General features: G+C 44.3%; 1 protein-coding gene across 1 annotated transcript in view; it reads right to left on the bottom strand.

Annotated features, from left to right (window-relative positions):
• LOC136578209 (ras-related protein Rab-8A-like) overlaps positions 1–12,579 on the bottom strand; it is a 30,626-nt gene that overhangs the window by 2,928 nt on the left and 15,119 nt on the right. Inside the window, exons 4-5 of the mRNA XM_066578042.1 lie at positions 10,982–11,071; positions 110–211 (exon numbers count right to left, since the gene is read on the bottom strand). Of these exons, the coding sequence (XP_066434139.1) occupies positions 110–211; positions 10,982–11,071 (192 nt within the window). The remainder of the gene's footprint in view (positions 1–109; positions 212–10,981; positions 11,072–12,579) is intronic.

Raw genomic sequence — 12,579 nt, forward strand, 5'->3', positions numbered from 1 at the left:
TATATCAACATCACTGATTTGTAACTACATTTATGGACTCATTTTTTAATTAACCTGAAATGATTGCAGCTAGTTTTCAGAATTTCAGGGATAACGGTCCATAACTTACCTTGGCGTATATGGCCTCTGACAGCATGTGAAATGCATTCTCAATGTTGATATTTTCTTTAGCGCTTGTCTCGAAAAATGGTATACCATATTCCCAAGCCAGCTGGAAAACAACAACACAACGTTAGGATATGGGTGAAAGATCTGACCCCCAACACAGACACTTCATGCAGGAACTACATGCAGGTGAAGGTGTTATACATGTAGGACTGTCCGTGTAAGGCCTCCTGCTCACGGGCAGATATTTGCTGCGGAATCCACGGCGGGCGTCCATACAGCGGATCTGTAGCAAATACCGCCCACGGCATGCTATGGAAATCAATTCTTCCTGCACACTTGCGGAAAACAATTGCGGTTTTCGTAAGCAGAGGAAAAATAAAATCACAGCATGCTTCATTGTGTTGTGGATTGCGGGCGAACGGCTTCTATGAAGTCAATGGAAGCCATCCGATCCACGGCCCTTCCACAATTGAATTGCGGAAAGGTCGTGGATTCCGCTGCAGCAGTTTTAGAGTGACTACCCACTACAGTTTTTTTTCACTGCGAAATTCGCAGCGTTTTTTTTTCTGCAGGGGTCTATGGGACTTCTAATGTTAAAATCACAAAATTGCAATTTACCGCAAAAATCGCGATTTTGCGCGATCGCAATTTTAATATTACAAGTCCCATAGCCCCCTGCAGAAAAAAAACGCTGCAAATTTCGCAGTGATAAAAAACGATGGCGAGCTGTGCGGACCATCCACAGTACAGATGAAAACGTACGTAAGCAGGTACACGCGCCAGGGCCAGATTCTGCACCGACTGACTGTGAAATTTAAGAAGTTTATACAAAAGCAATGTAAGCCCCCCTCGCTTTCTTGAAAAAAAAAAAAAAAAAAAAAAAAAAAAAAGCTGATGAAGCCTAGGTCACAGACCACAGAATCATGACATCACTCTGTAGCACAGTAATGTCAGAGGGGTAAGGATATCTATCCCCCACCCAGACGAGAGTATCCCACTGGGGACATTTATATATGGCGAGCCGGAGAGCAAGACGAACAACTTCACACAGGCTCGCTCTGAGGTTTACTGTAAAGTTGTCAGGTATCTAATCTGTCATTACAGCACTTGTGGACAGAAACAATAGCAAACGTGGGAAAGGTATGTGATGCGTGGTAAACAACCCCAGAAACTAACAGAAAGTCCCCCTAATTAGGTATAGATCACATCTGGTGGACCTAATTGGCTTGTAAAATATCTAAACCTACTCAAGATATACAATTAGCTGAATGTGAATACAAGAACGGCTCATTATCTGACAGCCCTTTTCTCTCTGCAGATACCTAAAAGGAACATTTCCTTTTGAATATTCTCACCAAATTCATAGATAATTGAAGTGTCTTAAAACGCTAAATATTCTACTTTTATAAACCTTAAGAGGAACCGGTCACCTGCCTAATGCCCCATAAGTTAAATTAGGGTGCTGTGAGGGAAGGTGACAGGGACCCAGATGATGTAGTTTTTATACTCGCCAGCTTCCTGCGGGGCCCGCCTATGAAGTCTACATGCCAGCCGAAAAGTCAACTCTTTTCTTGGCTATGGGACACCATGCACATGGGATGTTGAAAAGAGTCGGATTTTTGGCCAGAATGTGGACTTGACAGGTGGGCACCGCAGGAACCAGGTGAGTACAAAAAAACTACATCATCTGGGTCATTGTCACGTTCCCTAACAGCCACGTAATTTAATTTATAGGGCATTAGGCAAGTGACCGATTTCTTTTAAGGTTTATAAATGTAGAATATTTACATAAACTCTCTTAGCTTATGGTACTTTAGGCTGGCGACGGATTCCCTTTAAGAAGCATTCCATTCCTTAAGGTTACCTGCTCTGACTAATCCAAAATGGAGCGGCTTAAGGCCTATAGATGCTTTCCCGTATGTACACAGATTCAGCTAAAGGGAATCTGTCCGCTTGAAGATGCTGTCTAAACTGCCGGCATGATGTTATAGAGCAGGAGGAGCAGATTGTATATAGTTTTATAGGGGAAGATTCAGTATAATTTGATTTTATTCATTTATATCCCTGCTCATTCTGAGCTGAACAGTCCAATGGGTGGAACTATCAGTGATTGACAGCTATCTCTATATGTATAGTCATACACAGATGGCTGTCAATCACTGATAGGACCGCCCACTGGACTATTAAACTCAGAAAGAGCAGAGATGAAAATGAATACAAGTTATACTGAATCTTTTCCCACCAACGTATCAGTCTGCTCAGCCCCTCCTGCTCCACAACATGCTGCCTGCAGTTTGGACAGTAGGTTCAAGCTCTCACTTCTGGAGTTTTTACCACAGCTCCCAGTGGTCACTGCAGGACCCCTCTATAATAATAGCAGGCCTCGCATTTCCAGTAGTAACCATAACAGGGTCACCCTGCCCAGCTTTTGCAAGTTCGAGCCGGACTTTCCTACCTTACAGTAGTCACAGAAAGGCATCTCTTCACCTCTATAGTGCAGCAAGTGTCCCCTTCACGCCGCCCAATAGTCAGAGCAGGATCCGGCCAGCCCTTCCCCTTCCAGTAGACACACGGCTTTCATGAGCCCTTCCCTTATACTTGGCTCCCACACACTCCTGCCATGTGTCCTCTGCTGGCAGAGGGCCACATACAGCTGCAGTCTGTAAAGACCCTACACTTGACTGAACAAGTCTTTGAGCTCTACAGAAATGTAATGGATTTCCACTGAATGCATAAGGTTATAAAAAGGAATACACTGTAAGCAGGTAATGCAATACACAGGGTGTCCCTAAATGAAGTCCCACTTTGATAAATGTATTACTCAGAACCAACGTACATGAGAAGCGGTTTTCTTATTTATATGATGCACAAGGATCTCAGGTTTTATTTATTTTAAAGAGGTTGTACCAGATTATTAACCCTTTGCAATCCAATTTTGGATTCAGGGTTTCCTAGGGGGCTTTCTCTTTCTGCCATTATACAATGGCGCCATCTGGTGGTTAGAGCCAGTACTGCGGTATGGGACATGCTTGAGGCCCCCGGCAGCAGAGCGCCCAGTAATCTACAGTAGGAATACCCTGCCGGACGTCTTCCGACATCGGAGCTGTACAGCCTTCAATCAGAATGTCTTTAGACATCAGACAGTGGATTGGAAAGGGTTAAGGTATACCCTATTCACAGGATAAGGCCTAACTTGCTGATCGATGGGGGTCTCGCTGCTGAGATCCTAGCCAATCTGGAGAATGGGACTCCAACGTCCCGCTCTCATGTCAGTGCAGGGGTCTCTTCTCTGCCCGCAGTGATGTCAATTTCATTAGAGCACTGGCCGCTCATACACAGTCGGTGCTCTATTCATGTCAACGGGAGTGACGGAAAAGGTGTGCCACTCGGGTACTCGTCTGTCCCACTGAAAGTGAATGGAGCCCTCGTGTGCTTGTGTGACCAGCGCTCTATTCAGTCTTCTCCCCACTGCGGGAGTACTGTACCCCCCCGCAGTAAGGACACGGGACCCGTTATTGAGATTGGCCGGGGTCCCAGTCGTGAGCAAGCAAGTAATCCCCTAGACGTTAAAGGAGTTGTACCAGAATATCTAAGTCCATTCAGTGTGAGCCCTTAGGGTGATGCGACAAATATCGAAGCAGTAATGGAACTCCTCCCCGGTTGTGCCTAACCTGTCTGGCGTCAGTGTCTGCGGCTACCCAAATACTTACTCGCAATTCATCAAAGTTACGTTACAGAGGTGACGCTAGGGTGTTGTGCTTTATAAAACCCCAAAAGTAAAAATTGCACAGAGTTTAGGCAGGCGATCACAGGGACCACTGAATAATATAGGCCTGGTTGTTTCCTCCCATTTTTCCTACCTAAGGTTGAGGTACAACCTTGAACATGAAATGTGGTTATGCACTGTCCTGTTGGTAGACATTCCGTTGCAACAATTTTCCAGCATGATCAGGTAGGAAGGGCCGGTTAATGTGGACTCTGCAAAGAAGAACGACCCGTACAGTCTGCGGTGAGTGTCAGCACCGAAGATATTGCACTTCGGTGAGTCACGCTCAATCATGACGTGCGGATTCTTGGTTCCCCAAATTCTGTAGTTGTGCCTATTCATCTTCCCACTGACATGGATAAAAAATATTCAGAAAAACGGCCTCTTATGTCCATGGGGTCTGAGTAATACATTTATTAAGGTGGGACTTACTTTAGAGACACCCTAGATCAGTGATGATGAACATTTTAGAGACCAAGTGCCCAAACTGTAATCCAAAACCCCGTTATTTATCGCAGTGCCAACACTTTTAGGGGGCGGGGCTCATGATTTCACCTTCGTCCTTACAAAGTAGACAGGGAGGAATGCCTCGTGTTATTTTTCCCTAGCTGGAGACATGGAGTACCATTGTTGCGGATTTTGACTGGAAATCAGCTGCGTACCCGCAGCCGATTTCATACTATGCGGCGCTTCCCCGCACCTTCTCCACTGTCAGCACTGCCCATCTTCTGTTTCTCAGCAGCCTGTAGTGGCCACAGCTGACCAGCATCACCTGCACTGTGGAGCCAAAGCTGACCAGGCCACTGGGAAACGGAAGCCAGGTAGTGCTGACAGCGAGAAGCCTATGGAGGTGGTGAGCGAGAGTGCCGCACAGTATGAAATCAGCTGCGGATATGTGGCCAATGTCCAGTCAAAATCCACACCAGCGGTGCAATTTTTGACAGTTTTTTAGATGTGTAAATGCCATGTAATTTGCCACAGAAATTTCCACTGCGGACATTCCACAGTATTTCCCCCACGTGTAAAAATACCCCAGGTCAGCTTGAGGTATGCTGCCATGTGCAGATTGGTCTCAGTAGTAATAGTGTCCCCCATAGTGGCCCCAGTAGTAATAGTGCTCCCTCCCCACAGTAGCCCCAGTAGTATAAGTGACCCCCCCACAGTAGCCCCAGTAGTGACCCCCCATAGGCCCCCCTGCAGTAGCCCCAGTAGTAAGTGCCCCCCCACACAGTCCCAGCAGTAAATGACCCCTCTCCACAGTAGCCCCAGTAGTAATAGTGACCCCCCTCCCCATAGTAGGCTCGGTAGTAATAGTGACCCCCTTCATTAGCCCCAATAGTAATAGTGACCCCCCAACCCCACAGTAGCCCCAGTAGTAATAGTGACCCCCCCCCCACACACACACACACACTAGTCTGAACTCCTCCTCCCGTGACCTCTCATCCTGAAGAACTAAGGTGGGGAGGTCAGGGGAGGAAGATCCTGTGTGCACCCATAGCAGCGCCGCTGAGTGATTACTGGCCGGGGAGCCGCAACACCCTGGCTGGTAATCACTATTGTGGTGAGCAGCCGTCGGCATGCTTGCCAGCAGAGGGCTCTGTGTGTCCCCTCTGGCATGTGTGCCATAGGTTCACCACCACAGCCCTAGATAGTTAAAGTCCTAAAGGTTCCGCTGTTTCGATCAAGCGGTACCAAGGTTTTCCACTGCCTGACATACTCTGAATATGTAATGAATATTACTGTTGCATGACTTGTGTCCTGCAGACAAATCAATAGGCCTAATTGTCGTTCTTGATATAAAGAAATATTGGAGCGCAGTATATGCAGAAGGTTATTATGTTTCCAAGCAGTAGACAAAGGGCCTGTCCATTGACTATTCGCCCACTAAAATAAAGGCACCCTGCACTGCACCATATAATGACAGCTCAGACACAAAAGAACTGGATTGGAAATGCATTTTCTTTTTTCAAAGTCAAACTCTCAACTCTGGCTGAACAACAGGAACTACAAAGTTCCAGAATAACGTGTGGGAGTGTGGGACGCGGCACTTCATCTCTAAAGGAAATCATTTGGGCTGTGATGACTGTAAACGCAGCCGTCCACATTACTGTAGGAATGACAATTTTGTGCTGCTGCGAGGCTAGGAGGAAGCCAGTAAGTAAGTGCAGAGACACGCGGCCAGATCCACACTTGTACTTTACTAAATGTGTCAGAAAGTAAGTAGAACGCCGCAGCGGTCGGTTCTGTACAGAGAACGTTAATGATAAGATGTCAACATGACCTTTACTGTTTATACTGTAAAAGCCTAAGAAAAAACAGGCATTGTGATGGCAATATGAGATCTCTTCAGTCAGGCTACATTCACATGGGCGAGCGCGATATCGGATGAGAAATTTGGCCGTATGTTGCACTTGCTCACTAACATCACAGGCAGGATTACACTGAAAGGTAAAGCCCCATTGACACGCAAAGATGATCACTCAAAATTTGTTTAAAAGATCAGGAGAATGACAATTTGAGCGATCATTTTGCATAAACTACTTAAGCTACTAATGGGCATTAGTATCCATATTAGCTCCCTTTGCTGCATGCAGATAACAGCGGGTGGTCTGTTATCTGTATACAGCTCCATTGTTCTCCCAATGGACTGCAGCTGAATACAATGTTATCAGCGCTCCAGTGGAGAATCACAGCCTGTGGTCCGTGCTATCAGCTGGCCAGCTGAACAATGGTTTTTATGCTGAACTAAAAATCATCGTTTGGCTGTAAAGCAAACTTTGGTAGCATTTACATGCAATGGTTATCATTTAAAAGCCATTTTTTGAATAAATAATTGTTGAGTGTAAATGGGCCTTAACTCAGATGCCACCAATCACAATAGGTGACCAGCTGTGACTATCTACTACCGCTCCCTGCAAAATGACTGCAGAGCATGTATAGAACATTCTCCTATACAGGTCAGGGGGTTGTCTCCTGTCCATTGTGGGAATGGCCCAAGAAGCTGCTATAACACATCTCTCTACATGCTGTTAAGGCCCATTTAGACACAACAATGATCGCTAAAAAGCAGTCTTTTGAGCGAAAATCATTTTGTCAAACTGCACTGACATTGTGCAGTTTTTGTTAACCAGTCGCTGATTGTTGTCTTTCAGCATGCTTATCAGGAGTTCACAGCAGGATACAGCTTATACTATTGCTTCAGCTGTATCCCGCTCCATGAACACAGGTGGGGTATGAAGAACACAGCGGTTCAGCTGTATACCAGCTGAGGGCTCCGTGAACAGCCGGGGTATGAAGAACACAGTGGTCCAGCTGGAAAAATTAGAGTTGAATCCAAGATGGCGGCATTCATAACGCACGTCATTTTGGTGACATGGCCTAACAGGTTTGCCCCTTCCCCCGCAGATTATATGAAAAATTGGATCACCATCTGTCAAACTGTTCTCATTCCATATGGGTGTTTCCACGCTTCGGAGACACCCTTGGACTATAACTGTAATGGCCGTGGTGGAATGCAAACAGGAATTGTTGGTGAGCCACACGTCACTTCCAATTTCTGGCCTGCAGCATCTTGTGCTGTGGGATGTTTTTCACCGTATCTGGCATGCCCTATTTTGAACAGGTAAGATTTGTTCATAATCAATAATATGACCCTCAGGCCTCCTTCACACGGGCGACAAAGTCGCACAATTTTGTCGTGTTGCTACAATCCTACAAATCACATGTATGTAAAGCCCATGCTTTCCTATGGGTTAATTCACACATCAGATGTTGCATGCTTCAAAACATTGCAACACAAAAACATTGTGGGTCCGGCGATATGTGCATGACTCGCGAGGTTTTGTAGCCCACATTTCCCTATGGAGCCTTCCTCTCTGTTGCATTTCATAAAAACACGATTTTTGTGTGGTGCAATGCAAGTTTGACAGTAGGAAATCCTACTGTCAAAGCCCTTATCTAAGCCCTAGCTGCAGGAAAAAAACAAAACAAAAAACAGTATACATCACCTTAAAAGCGCTGTCAGCCCAGCTGCATCTTCTCCCTAAGTCCCCGACACTATTCTCCTTCATCTCTTCTGACCGGGGATTGCAAAAATCCCTGCCTCCTGGGAGCGCTGCCTCTGATTGGCTTATGCTTAGCCAAACACAGCCAGCACTCGATGAACCAATCACAGCCATTCATCGAGCGCTGGCTTTGATTGGCTAACCGGCAACCAATCAGAGTCAGTGCTTCCAAGAGGCGGGGATTTTTCGAATCCCCAGCCATAAGAGATGAAGAAAACCAGTGCCAGGGACTAGGAAGAAGCTGCAGCAGAGCCCGGACAGCACTTCTAGGTGAAGTAATATATGTACCGTGTGATGATGCCGTGTTGCCCGTGTGAAGGAGGCCTTAGAGCTGTGCATCATTTTGGCTTGAGAAAGGGAATGTTGAAACACCCCTAAAACATGTTGCCTATTTACCTGTCTGTATTTCTGTGTTATTACTGATCACCCCAATTCAATAAAACTAGGCAGCGTTTGGACTCATCTTGGGATTAGTGTTCTATTCTGTTGCAGATGTGCCTGCTTGGATTACCCTTGGGTGTGGGGTCGTCGAGTAGGGGTATGGTACTCCTATGTCTCCATCAAGTAATTGCTTTTCCCATTACTTTGTTTTCTGGAAACATTTGAAAATTGGTATCCTCCCTGAGTGTTTTCCTGTTTTTTTGCAGTTTTGCATGACTGGTTCCTGAAAAACGGTTAAAGGTTTTTTGAACAAGGCAATTAGTGTGCTTAAAGGGGTTGTCCCGCGCCGAAACGGTTTTTTTTTTTTTTCAACAGCCCCCCCGTTCGGCGCGAGACAAACCCGATGCAGGGACCTAAAAAAAAATCCGCACAGCGCTTACCTGAATCCCCGCGCTCCGGTGACTTCTTACTTACCGGTTGAAGATGGCCGCCGGGATCTTCTCCCTCGGTGGACCGCAGGGCTTCTGCGCGGTCCATTGCCGATTCCAGCCTCCTGATTAGCTGGAATCGGCACGTGACGGGGCGGAGCTACCAGGAGCCGCTCTCAGGCACGAGCGGCCCCATTGAGGAAAGAAGTAGACCCGGACTGCGCAAGCGCGTCTAATCTGGCGATTAGACGCTGAAAATTAGACGGCACAATGGAAACGAGGACGCTAGCAACGGAACAGGTAAGTGAATAACTTCTGATAACTTCTGTATGGCTCATAATTAATGCACAATGTACATTACAAAGTGCATTAATATGGCCATACAGAAGTGTATAGACCCACTTGCTTTCGCGGGACAACTCCTTTAAGGAGTGTGCTGACTTGGAAGGTTTCTTGAGCCGCACTTCGGACGAGAAGTTGTTGGCCTGCTCAGCGCATAGGATTGCAGATTTCCTTCCTTCATTACCTGTTCAGCTCTACTAGATCTATGGTACCACACCCAGGGAGGCTTTCAGATTATTAGGAGTTAACTCTACTTATGTTCTCAGTTACTCAGCTGTATACGGTTTACTGATCTACCTGACTATACAGCCTTGCTGGGCCACTTAGCGTATGTTCACATGGTGGACTCCGCCTGTAAAACCATAGCAAAAATCTGCAGCTATTTTGCAGTGGATTTAGTCCGGTCAATGGTCAAAAAGTGATGTACGGAACTTCTTTTTTTGTGCGTACCCACAGGAAGAAATGACATGCCACGTCTTTCTAATGACATGCATCAAAATCTGCAAGTGAATTTTGCCCATTGACAAGACTCAATCCACCTTTGAATCTGCAGCAAAACCTGCAGCAGAATAGCCCAAGATTTCTGTCACGGTTTTACATACAGATTCCGTGCAGAAAATTCTGCAGCAGAATCCACAGTGTGAACATACCCTTAATGCTGCTGTTATTCAGTGTGCTCGTGGGATGGATTCTGCTTCTCTCTCTGACCTGGCCAGTTTTGGATTTCTGCCTGCTGCGCTGCATCTTGTTTTCCTCCTAGTTCTTACCCTTTTTTGCCCGATTTTGTCTCCAATATATCTGTAACGGTTTGGAGCGAGTTTGGACCTTCGTGTTGTAACCTGAGCGGACAGATAGCGTGGTCTAGGAAAGCCAAGGGTCAGTAACGGGTATCTGTTGCAGTACAAGGGAACAGGCAGGTAGCGTAGTCAGAATTTAGCCAGAGGCCGGTAACTGACAGCAGTAATCTTGTAGGGAGGAGCTGTTGGTAGTAGAGCTTGACTAAAGGCAAAGAGCACAATTATTCCGCAAGGATGGGAGGTGCTAGGCCAGGTCTATATGGGTGCGCAACCGAGGGAGTAGGTTGAGCTAATCTGGGAAACAGGAGCAGGAACAAGGACAAATGCAGGATACAAGTCATATAGTGGCCACATATAGTGCCGTTCATCATATAACATTCTGAAAGTCTCCTGAAAAGTTAAGTATGCTTTAAACATAAAGAACTGTAACTTGAAAAAAAAAATCCTTTGTGCACTTTATCCCAAATGTGGCTTAAAAAAAAAGATCTATATTTCTCTAAAAGGTATAAAAAAAGCCTTATGTGTCACAAAAACGTGTAAAATTTATTTGGACAGCCCAACAAGTAAAATAAGTTCTATTATGCACACAATCACTAAAAAGTGTAAGTGTCTGGTCGGTTAGGATGAAAATACTCTGGAGTTAAAATTACAATTATTTAAAATGATTGTTTTTTTTATTTGGATTAATGGTGCAAAAAAAATATATAAAACCCAAACTGCACACATTTTATATAAAGGTTTAGTTTAAGCAGAAACAATAGCACAGAAGATACAAAACTCTGAAATACAGGGAGGCACACAGGCTTTCCGTAGCCTACACAGACATTCCATTTTGTAGACAGTAACAAATAAAGTTAATGTGTAATAAATAAGCTTCCAAAGTTTTAACCAATGGATAAAACTTTAATACGTGAATTAAAACACATTTTTCAAACTTACAGCTTAAGAAAAAGGTGCAATCAATATTGCAGAATGAGAATTCCATTCTAAGCAACATTAGTTCCTAATGACGGAGCTGCATGGTCAGGCGCCTTACAGATGCAGTGTACCCGGCTAACTCAAATACTTTTCTATGCAGAGACAATCAATGCTTACCTTTTCCCCTCTTTCTTTCGAAACCTCCCGTTCGTCTTCCCTGTCACACTTATTTCCCAGGAGAACTACCTCCACTTCTTCTCCAGCTTTCTGAATCACAAAAGCAAATTGCAAAGAGACAGTGACTTTCTAAATGGATAGCTTTCTGGAAGGTACGGAGCAGGTATCCATTGTACATGGCAGTCTAACAATGAAATCACTGCCAAATTACAAGGCAGTAATAAGAAGGCTCACACGTTTCGGATTTTTTCTTCAATTCTAATTTAAAGGGGACCGGTCGCCACATGAGAACACCGTAAATTAAGTTATGGTGCTCATAGGCCAGGTACCGATGGGTCCGACTTCCATGGCTGACAGCATGGAAACTGAGAATGATGCGAGTCTATAAACTACAGCACTGGACTCCTCTGAACCTGGCCTATGAGCACCATAACTTAGTTTATAGTTTGTTTTTTTCGACATAGCCAAAGGAGGCCTCGTTTTTTGCAGGATGAGTCGTGTCTTCTAATGGGACTGCTTCGGAGTACATATAAAGTGTTGTTTAAGTTTTTATTAGTTTTTTTGGGAGAGGATGGAAAAAGAAAACAAAAATTCTGCAATTGCCTTTTTAAGGGTTTCTTTTGTGGGGTTACTTTTATTATGTGGGTCGATACGATTATAGCAATACCAAAATTTATAAACTTTTTTAATGTGTTACTAATTTTCTACAATAAAAAAAACACTTAAAAATTCAATTTGCATTGCTGCATTCCAAGATCCATAACATTTTAATTTTGGGGTACCGTAAATGCAACTTTTTGATAGTTTTCGTACTGCATTATTTGCAAGACGAATAGACGAAAAACTGAATTTTTGGCAGTTTTTCTTTCTTTTTTTTTTAAATTGCGTTTAACGTGCGATATAATTAATATTCTAACTTTATTCTTTGGGTCAATACTATTACGGAAATACAAAATTTATATACATAACTTTTTTTTTCTTTTGCCAAACGAGCTGCCGCAGACCTTGCTGTTTGCGAGACAAGCTGTAGTTATCTTTTGTATCACATTGGGGTACATGTGATTTTTCATCACTTTTATTGCATTTTTGGGGAGGTGTGTGAATTAAAAATATAAATTTTCGCATTCTTGTAAATTTTTTTAGGCCATTAACTGTGTGGGATAACGGATATAATATTTTTATCGCACGGCTCATTAAGAATGCTGTGACATATAATAGGTTTATTTTTTTCTATTTTTTCGTTTATAGATATCAAGAAGGAAAACAGGAAATAGAATAAAGTGATGTATCATACTGCCCATAGAAGTCTATGGAGAGTTGAGGAAGGAGGAGAGACCCAGAAGCAGAGACTCACGGAAAAGTGGTTGCAGCACCTAACTGGTAGGTAATTTACTATCCTACAACTACTGAAATCAAAACACTGCATAGTACTGCTGTACACGGTCATACATGCTGATATTATTTATGTGTGTATTACAGAGTATTAAAAAGTACCTACACTTTCCAGCATCGCTCGTGCTCCATCGGCCGTTTTCAGTTCTTCCTGGCAGCTGAAGACTGTCCCATATAAAGCGATATGGGGCCATCTTCCACTGCCA

The sequence above is a fragment of the Eleutherodactylus coqui genome, chromosome 9, assembly GCF_035609145.1.
Source record: "Eleutherodactylus coqui strain aEleCoq1 chromosome 9, aEleCoq1.hap1, whole genome shotgun sequence".
Lineage (NCBI taxonomy): Eukaryota > Metazoa > Chordata > Amphibia > Anura > Eleutherodactylidae > Eleutherodactylus > Eleutherodactylus coqui.